This window comes from Coffea arabica, chromosome 2e, assembly GCF_036785885.1.
Source record: "Coffea arabica cultivar ET-39 chromosome 2e, Coffea Arabica ET-39 HiFi, whole genome shotgun sequence".
Taxonomy (NCBI): domain Eukaryota; kingdom Viridiplantae; phylum Streptophyta; class Magnoliopsida; order Gentianales; family Rubiaceae; genus Coffea; species Coffea arabica.
In genome coordinates, this window is record NC_092313.1 from 9,476,532 (window position 1) to 9,496,943 (window position 20,412).

Consider the following 20,412-nt stretch of genomic DNA (forward strand, 5'->3'; position numbering starts at 1 on the left):
GTGGCTTGCTCTTGTGGGTTTTCATAACTGTTTTATTTTTTAAATTTATGAACAAATAAATCTTATATATACTGACAGTATATATATTATCACGATTAGATATATAATATATGAACAAAATTTAAATTTTAATTGTGTGGAAATGTCTACGCAAATCGAAGAGAGGAAACTAGCAAATTAAGCGTACTCTTTTAGAAATCAACTGGGGAAAAAATTGAATTCAGGGCAAGTGACGAAGTTTCAAAAGTATCCCTGAAGTTGTTTTGCGGTTAAATTACATAATTTTCCTTATTTGAGAACTGACAACTTCCTGGTACTTAATTTTTCATTTCACCAATTGGAATACCCTGTAACTGCGGGGAGCAATAAATGGTTTGACAGCGATGACTAACGGGAATACATCTATTAGGACACGGTTGCAAATAATCTCTAGTAATCTGTCAATTAGACAGTTCTCAAGAAGAAAACTTCAACACTATGGTGTTAACATCTGCATCTCTATTGCCTATCTGTTTCGAAAAGATATCTTTACTGTCATAATCCCGACATGCAAACTATGAAACTCCTTCAGACATCAAGTTTCTCCTTTCCAGCCATATCTTCAAGTGTCAGATTTAAGGTATCAGCAGACCCTTTTTTCACTTCCTCGCCTCGAGCAGCTAGGAATTCCTCTATGCTCCCAGGTTCTCCAAACCAGCCCAGCCGATCAGCAATCAGGTGTACATTATTACAGCCACCACATCTCGCCAACACAACACCTTTTTCATAAGAGGCACGAGAACATGTCTTTACCGATCTGGTATCACAAACTTTGCATGTGAAAATCATTGCAAGATCATGTGTTTCGGAGATTTTCAGGCTCGACGTCACCCTGTGTCTTATGGAGTCTTCATTGGATACAGGACTTGAAATGGCATCACTGGAGCTGGAATCTGAGTTCAAGTTGCAGCTCTCTTTAGCTAAACTGTCTTCAACAGATCGATTGTGGTCTTCTACAATTGTCCGAAGTCCCCTTTCGCGCAGTCCATCTCTTTGGAAGAACGAATTTGCTGCAGGGATAACTTGGGAGAAGGATTCTGCAGCAGTAATCAACAATAACCAAGACAGAAATAAACATGACGCAGAAGAAATTGAATTCCACGAGAAAAACTCAGGCGAACTCTTGGATAATAAAAATTCACAAGCAATGCATACAGATTCGTGGGGAATGCAATATGCTCTACTTAACTCTGTAACCTCTCAAACCATAGAAACATTGGCAAGCTCACTATCAGATCAAGGCACAAAATACTGAGTCCAGTATCAAATCGGACCCAAATTTAACTTTTGCTAATCCTCCTTTGCTTGTGAAAGATAAACGTTCAGGCACCAACACATAAAGATACGAAGCATCTTTCACATCTGAACCAAAAGTGCAAGTAACAGGACAGCTTTATTCACCCCTTTAAACAATTCATTTACTTGATTTTCTTAAACGATGTCATGCAGCAACAAAATTTTCACTTAAACTTGATAATATAAGAACTACCAAAACCTCTTAACTTAGTTTACCACCCTTTTTCCCGCAAATTTTCGTTGGTTTACTAGCTAATTTCTATTTCCAAGAAAAAAAATCTCGATTTCCTGATCTTCAGTAAAATGAATCCAGGGAAGGTATTTCTATGACGAACTAAGAATACTTGTATGTTTGAAAGTTGAGAAGTCAAAGATCGTAGACAACATACAAGCCGTCAAGTCACCATTCCCTTTCTTTCAATGACAATGGTGAGTGAGAAACTAAGTGGAAGATTGCCCCATCATGCTTTCTACTAGCATCATTATGCCAGCATGGTGGAAAACTAGAAAGCGTATATTTCCTTTCTCATTTACATTCCATCCTCTACCCTATTAGACAATTAAAACAAAGGAGATGCATAACCTTCCTGCATAAAGAAAGCATTGCTTTATCCAAGATGAAGAAACTCAAATCGCACCTTATCTTTTGTAGTACTTACTAGCCAACTCAAGCTTGAATTCAGAACTTGAGATGAACCACAAAACTGTTTAAGACACAATGGATAGTCTTTTTAAGTAGAGCAATTTTGACCTACCCATGCAATCACCACGTATAGAACAATTCAATAACTTCACTTATCTCCGGCTCAAATCAGCCAACCCCACCCCAGAACTCTATCTACACTTCTGTCAGAAAAACAATTAAGTGCAAGTCCTTTACAGTAGTAGCAATCACTTAGTCCACCACGCTTCTGACAAGAAAAAGCAAAAAAAAAATCAAATTGTCAACAACCAATCAGAATAAAAAAAGAAATGCTGCAACTCCTGAAGAGTTAAATAGTTTATGGCAAATCTAAATCAGTAGTATCACCATCTATTAACGCCAAGAGGAGAAAAAAAAAAGTGGCAGGTCCAAGATTTCAGGCTGTTAAGTTAGCTATTAAAGCTCTAATTGCTGAGTAGTCACCATATCTAGGGCAAGCATATGACTGAAATCGAAAACAGATATATACATATAATAATAGCAATCTCAAAAAAAAAAAAAGAGATAGAGAAGGAAGTGGGGTGTTGCTTGTTACCTTTAAGAGAGGAGGAGGAGGTACGAGGTTGTTTGGAGAGAAGAAGCGACAGGACTCGGCGAGCCGCCATTTTCTTTCTCTGGGCGACTTTCTGTTGGTTTCCAAGTTCGATTCCCAACTTTACTAAGAAAACCAAAGCAAAGTTCCAGAATCTGACTTCTCCTCCAAGTTTAGGTTGATTAATTGTCGCTCGTAGCCGCCCGGGCGTCAATTCGATTTCTTTAAGAGAGGGCTGTTTGTCATCTTTAACAGAAAGTTTGTACCCAGACTTTCCCCTTTTCCTTTTGTTCAAGATTTGAACCAATATAACCTCACGATCAAGCGCCCAATGTCCCTATGATTAACTCTTAATATCGCTATAAAGTGTGGCCACTGACTAATGCCCCTATCATTCATTTATTTTGCAGTCAATGATGAATCGAATCAAGAAAAAGAAGAACCATATAAATTGTTTAATCATGCCATTGCGGTTCATGGTTTAGTTAATGCCAGTGTGTGTGACTACAACTTACTGGTGCAGAATCGAGTAAACGCAGGTAAACCGCTCACAACGAACAAAAGTTTGCTTTATAGTTCCTAATGGAGAATGATTACAGATTATCTTTACAAGGTTTTGGTGCTAAAACCAATGGCCGCCACACCCAATTTTGAAGGAAGAGAGTTGCAGAGGAAAGACGAGGGATGGGGCAATTTTCATGCCTTTTATGGAGTGGAATACAAAAAATACAAGAAATGAAAAATTAATTGGTACAATGCGTTTTACTACAACAAATTCATTGATCTTTGCGACTCGTAGTCTAAAAACTCTGCATTACTCTGACCAAATGATGCATTATACCCATACATATCGAATATTCTATCATCGGGGGCCATAAGTCCACCCTCTCTTCCTTTAAAGCCCTCCATTGGTGAACCCCAGGGAGCTGGGGTCGAGATATTGGAGCTAGAAGCTTCTTGGTTCATATTCTGTGCATTATGATTTTGTGGGGAATTTCCAGCGGGCCTCTTGTTCGAGGAATTGCCTGTTGTCAGAGAGATTGATGAAGATTGCTGCTGCAGTTGCTGCTGATTCTTCATTGGCGACTTTGGACGCAATGCTTCTATCTCAGGAGTTGTCTGAACGAGGTGCGGAGCCTCTGGAGGAGGGTTTCTTCCTCCCCCACCCAGCCAAACTTTCCCATCCTTGTCAGCAAAACTCCTACAATATGCCTGAAAATATTCCAATTCTCTTGTCAGGACAGGCACGAATTCGAATAAAGTCCACTGGAAAAATGACGCTGAAATACAACTAAGCTGACCCAAAAAACATATCATTCTTAACTTTCTCGTTTCCAGATTAAAACAAGGAATAAGAAGAAGGTGGGCATGCAGCTATTTTGATGCTTCGGTACCCTAATGAGAGAACCATTATCCAGCATTGGCCATCATTTATGCAACAGTAAGATTGAGGCTGCAGTTACTACTACTATTCAAGTCAACTTAAAAAAAGGGTTAAAAAGAGGCCAAAAAAAAAATGTCATCTCGCAATCTTATCCCTACAAAGCTTCATCCAAGGATAATTAGTCCTATGTCATGCAGTGAACTTCAAAAGAACCACATTGGCCATTTTGTTTTGTGTCCGTAAAGCGGAGTCTCCTACATATGATTACTAATCCCTTGGCATGAATGAACCAACAACGTCCTGTAAAGGGACTAACGAGCCAGACTTGAGAAGATTGTCTAGAACTGCCTAACTTGCTACAACGTGGCCAGCTTTACTACTACTTTGGTTACAAGAACTTTTCAGAAGCCAACAAAACATTACATAGCAGAAAAATACTTATAGCCAAATTAACTTGTCAGTTCAGACACACTTCCTCATAAAACCAAAATACTTGTGAAAAAAAAAATCACTGCAAGTTGCGGATATGCATCTGCCTTTCCAACATCCCCCCCCCCCCCCCCCCACAAAAAAAAACAAAAAAAATAAAAATAAAACCAACCCCTGCTCCTTTCTCTCCTGTTTTCCTTTGAAGATATAGCAAGCAAATGACAATAAATCCAAATAAAAATTCAATGAAACAAAATGCTTCAACTGCATACCTCGGCATTGAAGTTTGATGAGGATAATCCTTTACCAACAGTTAACCAGCCAGCCCTGATATTATGATCTTCCCCGAAGAGCTCAAGTCTTCTCCGGCCAAGAGCAAAATGTTCAATTATCCTATACATGTCTTCAGGTTTTGCAGTAGATCCTACAATATAAATAAGACTCTATAGGTTTACTGCTGCACAAGATTGCATAAACAATAGCTCATTCTACAAATGTCTGCTGAATATAATGCAATAGTAGTCCATTCTCCAATATTCTACCAAATGTATTGCAGTAAAATAATCAATACTTTTATTATGATCATGAGAAAAAGGTAGTTCAACTGCTTTGGGAAATCCTACTATTATATGTTTGTGGTCATGTATATTACAGTATATTTTGATATATGTCCGTCTTTGTTCAATAGTGCAGTTTAATGTGCACACAATTTTTCATCACTTTGATTAGCAAACTGAAGAGAGGAGAAAAGTAGTGAATCAAAGGTATAACTGAAACAAAGCATGGAAAGATGGGGAAGGTAAGGCATATGTGGATAGAAACGAGAAGGCAGCATGGGAATTTCCATCTTGTTAGATGTAACAGGAAAACCTAGAGCATTTATAATAAGCTTCAAAGCCCTGAGAGCAGTTACAAGATTGCCTCTTCCTCCCATTTGTCTGCTTTTATCTACGTTTACGACAAATATTGCCGAAACAACCAGGAGAAACCTAAAAATTCATAGAGTCAAAAGGATGTAGGAGTGGAGAGAACATGGTGCGCTCATAAATTTCACATCCCATGGGAAGAAGACAAGTTTGCCGACATAAGACAAGCCTAGGCATTTGGATCACAAACTACATACCATAAGGAGGCTCCTCAGCAATTATTACGTCAGTGTCAATGTTGGCATGGATTATATGACCATCAGTACTGCGACGTACGGTCCCTTTTATGCCCATTAAGCAATGTTCCTTCATTGTGGCAACAAAGCAGCACAGAGATCAGCAAAACAAGTACGTGATATTAGGAAAAAAATAAAAATAAATAAAAAAAATAAAAAGAGCAAAATATGGGCATTTGCGATTGCACTCCACAACGGGATATTTGCTTTCAGAGAAGTAATATAGAGCATACAGAGTTGCTCACGAACCTTTGAGCGCTGGAATAAAGTATGCGAATCATGGCGCAGTCCAGGAGTTGCATTTGTTTTGTTTGTCTTCACCCAACATATATCTTCACACCTTCTAAATCCCCACTGCATGGAGTTTATAATGAAATAATATGTGGAAAAAAGTTAAAACTCTTCAAATGATCTTAAACTACCGCCAAACCAAAAAAAAAGTAAAAAAAAAAATGAAAGGCCAAGGATGATCTAAACAAATACAATATCGAACACCAATACAAAGATGAGGCAGCTGCTAACCACACACTGTTTCTCTCAAACATCTCACTATACCTTCTTCAAACACTGTCGACCTTGCTCAAGCCCAACACCATCACCAACCCAAAGAAAAATAAAAGAAGGTGTATCTGCTATTGCCTGAAAGTGAAGAAAGCCAATCACTTAAATCATCAAGTTCCAGAAAGCATTAAGCTAAACTGCAGAGTAGAGATACTCCAGGATCAGAAATACATTACTAGGAAGTGCTTTTGAATGTCAGCAGAAGCAACCAACAATGATGACTAAAAATTTTGAAGTATTAAGCCCAATTATAAGAATTCTTAACTATAGAAACATAAATACCAACATGCATAATTTACTAGCATGTAGCAAATAACCTTTGTGTGCATATATGGGTCTATCACTGACCGTACATCACCCGACCAGCCGGTTTTAATTCAAATTATGAGCAGATAGAATCATAATTTTTTCCAGGCTTGTGGAAATAAAAAGTCTAGCACAAAGATCATACCTAAGTAAAACAAACAACCTCCTTTTCTATTTCTTATATATATATATATATATATATATATATATATATATATATATATATATATATTCTTGGTGATAAATAATGCAGTCAGTACCTCAATTTTCAAATTCATTATTTCTTCAAATGTCCAATATTCCATATGATCAGTAACACCAGGAGCTCGATGTACATATTCCTCCCAAGGAGGGTCCACAAGAATGACATCAAACTTTGTACCGAAGAGCTCTGGAGAAAGCACCTGCTCATGCAGGTCGCACTTCAGATAAAGAGGTGGGGAATTCGATTTGGCAACAATCTCGTCCTTCTTTTGTATAAGCTCCCGAAGTTTTGGATAGTCCTCCACAACACTAGTGAGCTCTAACTCCCTGATAAAGTTCTGTGGACGCATACCAGTGTCTACAAAGTTTTGGGAGTAATCATTCTGCTCTCCCCTCGAAGGAGCTTTGCCAGGGGGTCCATTAGTTCTAGGAGGAACCCAACCTCCAGGGGATTTTTCCTGTGATTGTCCACGCCCCATAGGTGCAATAGGGTTAAAGTTTGGTGCAGGTATATTTGGTGGTGCTCCTCTTATAGGACCAGGTTGGCTGAAATACATAGGTGGATTTGGTGGAGTCCCCATATTTGCGGGAAACCTAGGCGCAGAGGGCCCTGGAGGAACAGGTGAGAGAACAGGTGGGACAGCTAGCATGTTCATTTCAACACCTCGAGGACCAGACCAAACAACTGGAGGCTGGAATGGTGGAATAAAGACACCAGGAGAAATTGGAGGACCTGGTGCTGGTGACATGCTAGGAGTTATAGATTGCATCGGTCCAGGTGGTGGCATTCCAAGTGGCCCGAAAGGCGATCCCATCAATGGCATTGGAAGCCCAACCTGTTGACCATCTCTACCCGTTGGTCTACCCCTACCTCCTCGTCCAACTCTATTCCCTTTAACTCCTTGTGGTGCAGATCTCGTAAAGGAAGAGGACTCCTGGTTTCCATGCATCATTTGTGAGCCAACACTAGAACTTTGGCCCCCAGAAGCACGGTTAGACATACCACCCCTCTGGCCTCTTGCTCTTGCAAAGTCATTGTCATCCCTCCATAAATTCTGGTCTTGCCCAGAAAAGCCCCCATCTGTGAATCTATCCTTTGAATCCTCACCAGATTGCATAGATGCATATGAATTCCTAGATCTTTCCTCTCTAGAATAAGCATTCTCCTCACCATTTGGAGCCAATGTATCAGATTGCTGACCCAGTTCATTGCTTCTGGAAAGGAGGGATTTAGATTCCTCCCTTCCATAATCGAATGGTTTGGTTTGGATCTCTATGACATCATAATTCTCATTCGAAATTCCATACTTGGAAGAGGTTTTCACTGCTTCAGTCCTGCTTCCGTCTTTCCTACCACCAGAACGACCTTGAGGCCTATCATGGTCAATCCGACCACGTCTAGGAAAATCCCACTCTCTACCATGATCATAAGCTGTATCAATATCCCTTATTTCCTTTTCAGTGCTATTAGGTTGCCTTCTTTTCCAAGCATCTCTAGAGCCCTCGCGATCCCTGCTCCTGTCACTCCAACTTTCATCTCTTCCTTTAGACCTATCATCTCTATAGTTATCTCTCTCTTGTTCCTTCCTCCTAAAAGAAGTGCTTCGTTCATAATCCATATCAAAGTTGTCTGGTTCATATTGACGTCTTCCACTCCGCTCAGGTGTCCTTGACCGGTTGGAAGTATCTATTTCCCTCCTGTTCTTGTCTCTCATCCATGCATTGCCATCCTCGTCTGCATTTAAAGACCTCTCACGGCTGTCAACAATTTCCCTACCAGCCGGATTTCTTGGGTGTCTATGCTCCTCATTTCTCTCCTTGCTCGACCGCATCGACGAGCTTCCTTTCAGGTCCTCCTCTAAAACTTCCAACCTGTCCCTCTTATTCCTTTCAAACTCAGATCTTCTGTCCTCCTTATCCTGAGCTTTAATGCCTTTGTCACCGTCTGAGTCAAATTCTCTGATTTTGCTCTCACTCAGATCAAATTTCATGCTATCACTTCTGTCTCTAACAATCTCAATCCTAGACTCAGTCAGCTTCCCACTTCTTATATCAGATTTTTCAGTGTAGTTTCCATCTTCATCTTTCCAGAAGACATCTGAGTCATCCCACTTTCTCCTTGAGTTTTTCCCATGCTCAGAAGAACCATGACCCTTCTCTCTACTACTTTCCCTTCTTTCAGAAAATCTAGATTCTCTATCTAGCGCCTTTTCAGGGTTACCATCTAACACTGCTTCATCTTTGTCTTTAGCTCTGACCTGGGAGATCTCATGATCTGAGAACTTTGAAGTCAATCTCTTTCTTTCACTGTCATCAACTCGACCATGTCCTTTATATCCACTGTCATACTTGATTTCACCTTCTCCTTCTTCATACCAATTGCTCAGTTTCTCCAATGTGTTGTCCTCTATTTTCTTCTTCATATGCCGAGTACGTGACTCCTTCCTTGTTTCATAGTCATCCTCATCACTATCAGCTCTGCTTGAACCACCTGATCTCTTTCGGCTCTCAGTTCTGTCCCCGGCACTTTTCTTTCTACCACCACTATCTATTCCCTCAGCATCTTCCAAAGTTCCAGGCTTTCTTGACTTGCTTGACCTGTGCTTTCTCTTATCATCACCTTCCCAGTCATCATCTTCCCTGAACCTGTCCGTCTTTACATCTGGATCAACCTCTATGTCCTTCTTTCCTGAACTTCTTACTCGTTCAGGAGAGCCCATTAGGAAAAGAGACCCTCAGAAGTGAATCCTCCCCAACTGTATCATTAACCTAGAAGCAGCATCTAGAAGAAGTCAAAGAAAACCACATGGAGATTGATAATATTTTTAACCAATGCACAATCTCAATTCTCCGAAAGATCAAAGCAATCTTGGACATGAAATTCATCATTAAAATAGGGATTCAAACATAGTATTTTGCTACAATTTTACAATCTACAACTAATAATCCAAGTAAATCTGCATTTAACGGGCCATGGCACAGCCAGAAAAGTATAGATATCCTATGAAGTAGTCCAGAAAAACATTAAAAAAAGCACCGCTGCATTATTAACTTCATTGTCCTATTCACATGTCTATACCAGCTTTTGCTTCAACCTCAAACCCAAATGTCTTATTTGTTGGGGGACTTACGTAAAAGAAACTTTACTTGTGCCATTTGTAGCTTTAACTGTCAAAGAATTTAATTAACATACTTTTGCAGAAATCATTTGTTAGTGCAGCCGAGCTGATTGAATGGGTATTACGCATCACAGCCAATAATGATGGTAGCTTTCAAGCAAGCATATATTAAATATTGTTTCTTATTCTAAATTTCTTATCAAACAGCTCTCCTCTTTTTGCATTGTTTTGTTTTGTGGTTTGGATCTATTTTGCATATAAAAAGAAGCAGATTCTTCTAAAGTTGGGCTACTGATGAAGAATTTACTAGCTAATGTAGTACCTAGTAAGTTCACAATCTTTCATGATGATAGGTATAACTAGTATCACAATTATGACTAGTATCTTTCATAATCTTTCATTGTCAGAATTATGACTAGTATCTTTCTCATTCATAAGAAGGCACCACAGGATCTGACAAAATTCAGTTAAATTTTTTGAAAACTTAAACACAAAGTAACCTAAGCAAATGAGTCCAGAAAAACATCTAGTTACTTTCACAAAAACCGACACAAATCCACCATCACAACATAAGAATGCAGGAAGTTCATCTGGGAAAATCAAGATACTGATCCCCTTAAAACTTCCTAGATCGTGTACATTAAAAAGTTTCTCTGAAGTTCATACTCGATGACATCAACAGAAAGACACAACAAAAGAAAGGATTACCCAATAAAAGGCAACAGTTTATAACTGAAACACTAGCAAAATCAGTAGGATGATCTTCTTACTCTTTTACACTATAAATTTCACTAAGGGAGGTAGTTATCACGTATTTTGAGCTGTAGGACAGATAAGAACTTGCTAAAAACGAGCTCATACAGTACAAATAGAAGTCTTACAGCAATACTCCAGTCTCAGACCATTACATGAACCTCATAGAAAATAAAAGGAATCGAAAGTTTAAATACCATTACCTGAAGTATTCCATTGAGAAACCCATATCACAGCTCAACCATAAAAAATTCAAAATTTACCAAAGTAAATGAAATTCACATCAAGTTCCTGAAGAACGAGCAAGATATAAAAGTCCAAGTATTAGAGGAGGCCGTCACAATGCAACCTAAAAATAGGCAACTGATTAATTCAAGAAAGCAAGAAGAAATCAGCCCAATTCCCCAGTAAAAAACAGTTTTCTCTTAAACCCGCCCAACTCAAACAGCATCATTATCCCGTAAAAGTTCAAAAAAGCACAACCCAGTTTCGGTTTGGACGAAAGATCAGAATTCATGTAGCCAATTCGATAAATGCATAGACGTACACATAGATGCTGAATAGTTTTGCAGAAAGAATTGAACTTCAAAAAAAAGAGTTATTGAAAAACCTTGATAGCTAAACCACCCGGCTCCGGCGTCGGTGGCGTCAGGCGACCTTTTGGCAGCGTCCCTTTACTCGAAGGTAGAAAAGGCCGACAACGGAGAAACAGGGCTGAAGAGAAGGGGTTCGAGTAAGGCAGTTTGAGGAGTTTTAACGGTAGTCGGTGCTTCGGACCTAGGTTTGAGAGACAAGGGCATCGGCGCTAATACAAACATTAGAACCATGGGAAAAAATAGAACTAAAAGGATATTACATTATTTCCCCAGATTTTATACTAAATTACGAATTGAACCTTTACTTTAGTTCAAAGGCATAATTTCAGAAACTTCCCTTGAGATTTTTTACAATTTCACTGTCATTCCCTAAGATTTTTAAAATTTTATTTACCTCCCCTCGCAGTCATTTGGGATCGAACGCTTACATCACTAATAGGTTAAATGACTCTATTACCTTTATAATTTAGAATAATTACACGTATATATGTGAAGGAAAAGAGTTAAGTGTTTGCTAACTACATTAAAAATAGAAACAATTAGGTGCATTAAAAATAGAGCCAATATTAGGTGCATCTTTTTAATTTTTATATAGAAACAATTAATCCGTTTACAAATTAAATTAACCATAATTTGAAATGTAAAAAAGAAAATCTAATTTTGGCATCTAAAAAGGGATCCAAGACTAGGCATCCTTTTTCTAATTTATGTACTTGATAAATAAAAGGAATCAAATATAAGAGATTTCAGTTGGGTTAATTTTTCTTATAATTGTGGTGATAGCAAGAATCATAAGGTATGAAAAAAATTATTTTATTAAATTTTGAAAGTTGTTATTTTTATTATGGATGATGGAATTTTTTTTTATTAACCATGTGTAATGGCCTCATAAGTAAATTAACAAATTAGATCAAATATTTAATCTTACTAGTATAAAAGTTGGGAGGCATTTTTGGCATAAATAAATCATCTCACAGCTGAAATAAATTTTTATTGTTGCTTTTTTTGAATTGGGCTAAATCGTTGCCAGAAAATTGATTTCAAGAGATCAGAAATTTTAGGAGAGGGTTTTCAAATCATCCCTAGTTCAAATTGAAATGTTATAAAGAGAAAAATTATGGTAAAAGCAAAAATTTATGTGAGCGAGGGCGAACAACAACTCTAGTGCAATGTGATGTTTTACTTTTTGAGTTGAAATGTAAGCAAGTATATTTAAATAAGGGTCTTACTCAGAATTATAATTCCAATGTTACATTGTTACAAGGGAATACAAGGATTTGCTAATCAAATTTAAGCAAAATTTGTCCTCTCGCTTAGTTCAATTACTCTCAAAACAGATAAGCCACCTAATTTTTACGTGCATTGAGTGTAATTCACATCTTCACGTGAGTTAATTTGATTAATGGACCACCTAGCTACCCCTTCAAGGGTTCAAGGAAGCCTTCGTTCTTCATAGCATTTGGACTTCCAACCTCTGGAATTTGAACATCTTTCACTTTCGATCAAATGGGGATCCAAGAAAAGTAATTCTACTCTCAGCAGGAAGCCATCGTATTCCATAGCATTTGGACTTTCAACATCCAGAACTGAACATCTTTCATTTTCCTTCACATGGGGCTCCAAGAAAAGTACTACTTAACACCTACCTTAGCACTTCAGCCGGGGTTTACCAGTTTGTGAACCAAATCGAATTCACTCTGGTCAAACCCCAATACCACTCCGCATGATTTCTAGATTCATGTCAATCTCAAAGTTTCAGAAGTCTTCTCCTCTCAAGTCTGTTTGTGGATTAGACAGGAAAGAGCACAGAGTCTGAACAGCCACCGTAGGAAAGAGATGTCGGTATGGAAATAATTTGACTATGCTTTCTGTTTTTCGTGTTAAGCTCTTGAGTCTATAAAATCGAAGTTGGAAAGACGACCCCCCCCCCCCCTTTCTACTATCAAAACCAGAGCCTACAATTAAAACGTTTGTCAACTTTAATGCATTATTGACTACAGCTGCAAATTATTGGTCATAAATGAGGTTCAAGGTTAGGATTGCTTGCAGTCCTCCTCCTTATAAAGCAAAAGAGGGTATGCAGTTTTTTTCCAAGCTGGCCATTTTCCTTTTCCCATTTTGAGAAATCTTGATCGAATTTGATTGGATATCTACTCCCTCGCTTTTGTTCTCCGAAGTCAATCTGCTGAAATACCTGCTGAGTGCTGGCTGCTGCAGATTTCGTCCAATCTGCAAATTCTTCGAGGTCAAAACTTATTGCTGTAAATTGTTTACACAAGTAAGGTACTGGTTTTATAAACATCTTTAATATTACCATCATTATAGCTTCCATTAAGGCATTAAACCCTTGACTTTGACAGAATCGACCATCTGTGGACTATACAATCCATATAATGTGGGACAGTGTTCATACTAACGTAAAATTCTGCTACCTATGGCCACTAATCAGGTCCTGCTTTTACTTCATTATTTTACAAAAGACTCTGTTTGATAACTCAATTCAGCACTTAAATTTAATGAATTCATATTTTAACATGTTTAAACCGTTTAATAATAAAAAATTGAACATCTGAATTAATTAAGTGACACTGAATTTTATAGGCAAAACTTATTCCCAAAACTAAATGATATGCTATTTACTTTTCACTGAATGTGATATGCATTCAAATATATTAGATTTAATACTTTACAGTTCAATAAATTAATGAATTTAAATTTCAGATTTCAGTTTTATCAAATGCATCCTAAATTTGAACGAAGCATTATTGTCAGCAAAAAACAACTGATTTGATCAGCATCACAATTCGACCCACGATAGGAGTGAAATCTCATCAAATTCAAGCCTTCCATTCTCCCGTTGAGTTGAAAACTGCAATTTGCTCATGCCCTAAAAGAAGATGTCTTCTTCCTTGTCCATCAAGTGTATAAGAAACACAGCTGAACCTCAAAGGAAAAATTAGTAATATTATCAAAATCGAGCTGCTTCTCAGGAAATAATAATTTGTATGTCGTAAAGAATCTATTTACACCAAAACTAACCAATGTTTCTATACCTTAATTCCTCGAAAAACCTATAGCAAATAAAACAAGATATCTTCTCAGTCAAAAAAAAAAAAAAGAAAAAGAAGAGGAGACATTCAGTCACCGGGGTGCAAGAGACAGCGAAAAGTCGACGGGCAGCCCGCCCATCTTCTCGACCCAAGTTTGTGAATCCAAATACAATTGGGATATGCAAGCAAAAACCCGACCCATATCCGGCCTCTTATTCGGATCATCCGCAACACATTCCAACGACAACCTTGTCAATTTTTCCACAACCTCCACCGGATAAGAATCTTTCATCCGCTTATCCACCCACTTCCTCACCCCTCCGCCACCTTCCTCCAGCGCCTCCTTGGCCGCCTCGATCACCGAATCCCTCACATAGCCTCTCATTTCCTCATCAAACCTATACTTCAACGCCTCCTGCCCCGAAAGCAGCTCCAAAATCACCACCCCGAATGCATAAACATCAGACTTTTCGGTAGCCACCCCGGTGTCTCGATACTCCGGCGCCATATACCCTCTAGTCCCCTCTAACTTCATCCGCCCGCTCCCCGATCTTTTGTACTCCATTTTACCCTTACTCTTCGTCGACCCCAGCTTATCGTTGTCCTCGTCATCCCTGTCCATTGTTATCTCCCCGCAGAGGTCGGCCGTCCCGAAATGGCATATTTTTGCATCCAAAGTGGGTGTAATGATAATGCTCGAGGCCTTAATATGGTTGTGGATAAAATTGAAACCCAACCCAGTTGAATGGTGGATGTAATCGAGCCCATGAGCAATGTCACCGGCAATCTTCACGCGGGACAGCCAATCAGAAAGCACTGTAAAATGAGGGTTTTTGGGGTTTCTTAAACAGTCGGCGAGGTTTCCACCTTGGATGTAGTCGTAGACTAGATAAATATAATTCCCAGAAATCGAGGCGCCCTTGAGCCGAACCAAGCTAGAATGGTGGCTCCGGCATATTAATGCTAAGCGGTCGACGAGTTCTGAGACGTTCATGGGGCGGCGAAACTTGCGTTGGATTAATATGACGTTCTGGCCGCGAATAGTGCAGCGCCAGGAGGTGGAGGAGGAGGAAGAGTTGAAGGGTTTTAGCTTGAAGTTGTTGGTTGCGGCGGAGATCTCGGATATGTCGTAGACGTGGGTTCGTTCGGGAAGATTATCGCGGAGTCGGGTTAAGGGAGGATTCCCGGAGCTGGAATTGGAGGTGGTCAGCCATGAATCTCGGTTGTAGTAGCTGGATCCGGTGCTGGGGATGGATTTGTCGTAATTGCTGAGGGACGATGAAGGTTCTGCAAACGAGGAGGAGGAGGATTTGTGGGATGACTTGTTTGATCGCTGAGAAGATGAATTTCTGGGCATGGTGGAGGGCTCAATCACATCCTGGCTTAGTTGCTTCTTCGATTTACACATGAAGAGGAGGAACTAGAGATCAAATATGTAGTATATTTATTGATTCCTATGGTTTTATTATACCTAGTAACAAGAGGGAAGTTTTGCATGGATTTATCTTGAAACTGAGAAAGATGATTGAAGCTTCGAGGTGGAGGAGATGATGATGAGCTGCTGGAGGTGGAGACGGGTCCTAATTGGCTTTTCGTATGGGGCGCTGGGGATGGATAATTTGAGCCGGTGAAGGTGATGATTGTTTGATTAGATTACGAGAATTCAAGTTTGTAATCTCTTTCATTTGCCCTCGAGAATTTGGAGATTTTGGAGTTGGATTAGACAGAATTGGGTTAGATTTTGATCATCCAAGACAGAAGGAAGAAGAAAGAAAGGAAACGTAGAAATGTTTTGTGGGGCGAAGGCAGAAAAGGGCGAGAGAGCCGTGCGGGCTAATTTGGTGGTTTTGAGTGAAGTCCTTTTCATGTCAGGGTGTTGGATGTTGAGCGTCTTTGAGACTTGGGGATTTGTTCAAATAAGGTTGGATCATGTAATTTGACCATAATGCGGATGTTGGGACATGGGATTTATTTTTTATTATCATTCAAATAAGTTGGTTGTCAGTTGATTAGGATTTATGAAGTCTTTTTCATTTCTGGTTTTCTGCACGAAGGTTTTTAAGTGTTCAACTTTTTCGAAAATAATTGTATATAAGTTAAACAGATTTTTTTTTTCGTAGAAATAATAATGAATGCTTTACTGGAATTGATAGCTGCGCTGTTTCTCAAAAAATTTCAGCATGTCATCAGGTCAAAGAATAATTCAAATGACAAAACATTTGCACTTGCAGGTCTTCGTCTTATTCCTCGTAGAAAATAAGCAAACAAAAAGAAACACTTAACATATGAAAAAAAAAGGAAAAAAAAAAAGGATCAATCTGGGGAATTGTAGCTGTACCAGAAGGAACCAGGTTGCGTCAGCCCAGCTTATGCTCACCTACAGATTTCTAACTAAAACTCATCACATTATAATTTGCTTTCAAATAAAGAGCAATTATAATTGTCAAAATGTGAGTCTAAAAAATAAAGTTTATTTTTAGTGGAATGTTCCAAAAGTTTGCTCCAACTTACTTATTGTGATGCAGTAGAGATTTTTCTTACTGTCCTGTATGGACAAACAACGGTAAATAATTCAAAAACCAAACACATGAGAATTGAGAAATGTAAAACAATGTTAATATAAATGATATATGCTTCACAAAGTTCAAATAACACGTTAGTATTATAATTACAGACACATAAAATTTTTCCACTATTTTTTTATCAAACGAGACATCATCATGTAAAAATTTCCATCCTACAAATTCACAACAAAACTTGTAAGAAATTCGAATGGAAGGCTGTCCAATGCATAGAAACGGCACAAAAATTTAGTACCAAAGATTTACTAAAAAGTGCAATATTCAATTATGCATTGAAAAGGAACTAAAACATCATAGTTGCAAAATACAAATTTTGTATTTAGATTCAAGATAAACCTCACATAAGGAGAATCAAATTTTAGAACTAAATAATGGAAGGCTAAATGAATATCAAGGAGATCAAGCAAAAATAAATAAATACACCATGGTAACAGGACAAAGAGGCAAAAAAAAGAAAAATGATAAAGGCTAAATAAAATACAATTAACGAAAAGAACTTAAAGTCCATATTTGGTAGCGTGAAATGGGAAAAAAAAGGAATAAAAATAAAATGGAACATACCACACAGTAGGAGTAGCAGAGATAAAAGGTTTATTGCCTATGTTTCCCCTAAAAAAAAGGGATGATAATGAATCATGATTTTTGAACAAAGAAAGAAAAGAAATATGCATTCTCATACAAGAAAAACATGCATTCAGTTAATTATAAAAGAAAAAAGAAAGGATGTATTGATTGAGTGGAAGGAGGAAAGGTAGAGAAAAAGTAGGATGAAGGAAAAAAAAAGGAGAAAAGCAAAATATTGGATTAAAGATTTAAAATTAATAGAGGAAGAAGTAATAGTATAAATCAGTTGATTGTTGCGTGGTCCATAATAATCACCTAAAAAAATAGAAAGAAAATAATCTGAGTATAATTAATTATAAAGAAAAAATTTGAAAGGGCAAAAAGAAAGATGAAGAAAATATAGGGAGATGAGGATTAAAGGCAGAGGTAGAAAAAGAAAGAAGAAAAGAATTGGGAGAAGTAATGTTTATAATTTTTGGCTAATCAAAGAAAAAAAAATAGTGGAGCGAAAATTCAACTAAGAATGGAAACTGACAATTGTAAAAAATATAAATAATACATGTATCAAAAGCATGGGTTGTTGTAGTAACTTAACTTTCTTCTTATGTGCTTATACTAGGGGAATTAGGCTGTATAAGGCACAACATTGGCCCTTCAAAATACTCTTATTTATGTCTCTATTACTACAAATTTCACATTTTATGATCCAAAGACTGCATCATCAATAAGCTCACATACCATTCCTAATCACATAACAAAGACATAATTACATAAGTATAGGTTAATAACAGAATTACGTAACTATCAAGTAAATCTAGAAGCAACTATATTTTGGACTATTCTGAGTCCAACCAAAAGGAATAAATGGAGTGAAAAAGAAATGAGAGACGTGCCCCTTATCAAGAAAAGAAATATTATATGTGTCAAGAAGAGAGGCTGTTACAACTTACAATACCTTACCTTATCTTTTTATTATACTCGAGGGATGCAAGGCAGGCATGTATATGTTACTATAATAATCTCACAGTTTTTAAAATAAAACATATTCTTTTAAAAAAAAAAATCTTTTCGAAGCTCACAAAAGTAATAATTGTACCTTTAGTACTAGGTTTTTAATGCATGTATTTTTCTTCTTCCGGCCTCTTTTTTTAAGTTTTAATAGCTACTGAGAACTGCGAAAATAACCAGTCAAATAAACACGAATGTGTTGGATTGAACTAACTAGTTTTCGCCCCCGTGTGAATGGTCCAACCGTAGTGCCTCTCACCGGTGACCCTTGAGATCCCAAGTTCGAATCTCCGCTCTACTGGATTTCTGCGCGCACTTATCGTATTCGGGTTGGGTTGGGGCGCCGGGTCCGAGCCGCAGGGGATTAGTCGGGCCCGTAAGGATTGACCCGAACACCCTGTGTTGAAAAAAAAAAAAAAAAAAACTAACTAACTAACTAGTTTTCAAAGTAGTCCATATGCCGATACCTTAGATAGAGACACTTGAGAAAGAAAACCTTAAAAGAAGGTAAAATTGATTGGAAAGAAAACAGCATTACTTTATTATGAATGTTTGGCAGTCCCGTTGAGATACCAAAGTCATGGGATAGTTAGTGGGATTGGCAGAAACCTACCCCCCACCAGAAACTCCACCAAGCAGCAAACCATCAAAATGGCAGAAAACTTTCCCCTCGACAAGATACACCAAGGAAACTGCTCGACTATGGGAGTATTTCTAAGCAATATCCTACACTTTTTTCAGTACTTTTTTGGCTGAGAAAGAGAGCTGAGTACTTGCAATTCCAAAACATAACTTGAAGAAGGAACTGAAATACTTGATGAGAGGCCTTGGCATCTTTGCATTAGCTCTTCTTGTTATTGTGCTCAGTCTTGGTTTTTGTCGGACTTGTACCAGAAACTTGTCTACCTCATAATTTGTCAGCCTGACTTAAAAGGTTATACCAAAGCTGTACGCTTCATAATTAGTCAGTCAGGTAAATGGTCCCTCAGATGGACAAAGAACCAAACCAATGGAATTTGGAGAAGATATTGTAGCACACGGCAGATGACCTTTGCAAAATTTGTAAAGTAAATGGAATGCGGCTTAAACAGTCTCTTTAGACTTCTCTTCTTTATAATGATAGGATAGTTTAGATTATACAAATATTATCGTTGTAGTAAAAAAAAAAAAAAGAAAAGAAATGCGGCTTAACCCTTCTTGAGATGCTAAAACATGAATCATGTTTTGCTACTTCCTGAAGCAAGCATAGTTCATCTCTTGAGAGAAATTTTAAATAGAAATTGTAGGCATCCTCATGCTTGAAAGTGATGTATATTTACCTAAAATTACTAAGAAGTTAAAACAATCGCTTGATTTAAGAATTTAAAGCTAGAGTCCGCATGAGTCAATGAATTACATTTGATTAATTTGCCATACTTTTGTATATATAGCACGATTTTATTTGCTGACTCATGATAATGGATATCACACCATGAAGTAAATCGAGGATTGAAAATATATCCATGCATTAATGAAGTCTATATTATGGCTCTTAAGCCGAGTGTCGACACACTTAAATTATTCATTTAGAAAATATATATTATCCAAATAAAATCTATAAGTCTCATTAACTAAAGGAAAAGAAAAGGGGTTTCAACAATTTAAGGACGTAATTTCAAGCCCTTGATATTATCTTGAAACATTTATTACAAGCGTATACTTTGCTTTTAAATTTACTAAAGTTTCTTGATAAATAGCTTAATTGTTAAAAATGTAGGGCCTGTTTGGAAGCTAGTTTTTTGGCCAAATTTTTTACCTACAAGTTTTTTAACAACTTTTGCTATAGGAACCCCAAAAAATCTTCTCAAAGTTTTTTACCTACACACTTCAAAATACCCAAAACACAAAAAAAAAAAAATTTCAACACAAAAAAAATTCCCTTCCCTTTTTTTCTTCTTCCACCCCCATCCCAACCCGCCACCACCGCCGATGTCGACCACCACCGCCGTTTCGTCCCCCATCGTGCGGAGATACGCACGGCTTGTTGATGGCTATGGAGAAGGCGCACGCTGGGGAAAAGGCAGGGGGGAGGGGTCGGGCTGGGGAAAGGGTGGGAGGTGGCGCCTGGGTCGGGCTGGAGAAAAG

The 20,412-nt window shown here is 38.0% G+C and overlaps 3 protein-coding genes across 9 annotated transcripts; all 3 read right to left on the reverse strand.

Annotated features, from left to right (window-relative positions):
• Positions 1-388: 388 nt before the first annotated feature.
• LOC113730796 (N6-adenosine-methyltransferase non-catalytic subunit MTB-like) lies at positions 389-11,304 on the reverse strand. 7 transcript variants are annotated; one of them, XM_072078775.1, is made up of 10 exons: positions 11,099-11,304; positions 10,692-10,779; positions 6,673-9,385; positions 6,101-6,184; positions 5,795-5,899; positions 5,507-5,615; positions 4,656-4,807; positions 2,574-3,782; positions 2,091-2,246; positions 389-1,076 (listed from the first exon to the last, which is right to left on the reverse strand). In XM_072078775.1, the coding sequence occupies exons 3-8, from the start codon at positions 9,334-9,336 to the stop codon at positions 3,336-3,338; spliced, it is 3,561 nt and encodes a 1,186-aa protein (XP_071934876.1). In that variant the 5' UTR covers positions 9,337-9,385; positions 10,692-10,779; positions 11,099-11,304; the 3' UTR covers positions 389-1,076; positions 2,091-2,246; positions 2,574-3,335. The 7 variants fall into 7 exon arrangements, with proteins under 7 accessions (XP_071934876.1, XP_071934875.1, XP_071934877.1 ...); XM_072078774.1 differs by having other exon boundaries at positions 10,692-10,837; XM_072078776.1 differs by lacking the exon at positions 10,692-10,779 and having other exon boundaries at positions 6,673-9,398.
• LOC113728520 (uncharacterized) lies at positions 568-2,643 on the reverse strand. The gene is made up of 2 exons (XM_027252919.1): positions 2,574-2,643; positions 568-1,076 (listed from the first exon to the last, which is right to left on the reverse strand). The coding sequence occupies exons 1-2, from the start codon at positions 2,641-2,643 to the stop codon at positions 568-570; spliced, it is 579 nt and encodes a 192-aa protein (XP_027108720.1).
• A 2,718-nt stretch (positions 11,305-14,022) lies between the features above and the next one.
• LOC113730797 (lysM domain receptor-like kinase 3) lies at positions 14,023-16,152 on the reverse strand. Its single transcript, XM_027255724.2, has one exon. The coding sequence runs from the start codon at positions 15,540-15,542 to the stop codon at positions 14,226-14,228; it is 1,317 nt and encodes a 438-aa protein (XP_027111525.1). The 5' UTR covers positions 15,543-16,152; the 3' UTR covers positions 14,023-14,225.
• Positions 16,153-20,412: the final 4,260 nt, after the last annotated feature.

Excerpts from the sequence above, each read along its gene's own strand:
- LOC113728520 (XM_027252919.1), bottom strand. The coding sequence starts at position 2,643 with ATGGCGGCTCGCCGAGTCCTGTCGCTTCTTCTCTCCAAACAACCTCGT. Across the intron at positions 1,077-2,573 it reads CTCCTCCTCCTCTCTTAAAG|AATCCTTCTCCCAAGTTATC; the intron begins GTAACAAGCAAC and ends TTACTGCTGCAG.
- LOC113730796 (XM_072078776.1), bottom strand. The coding sequence starts at position 9,336 with ATGGGCTCTCCTGAACGAGTAAGAAGTTCAGGAAAGAAGGACATAGAG. Across the intron at positions 5,900-6,100 it reads GTCGACAGTGTTTGAAGAAG|TGGGGATTTAGAAGGTGTGA; the intron begins GTATAGTGAGAT and ends AACTCCATGCAG. Across the intron at positions 5,616-5,794 it reads CTTTATTCCAGCGCTCAAAG|GAACATTGCTTAATGGGCAT; the intron begins GTTCGTGAGCAA and ends GCCACAATGAAG.
- LOC113730797 (XM_027255724.2), bottom strand. The coding sequence starts at position 15,542 with ATGTGTAAATCGAAGAAGCAACTAAGCCAGGATGTGATTGAGCCCTCC.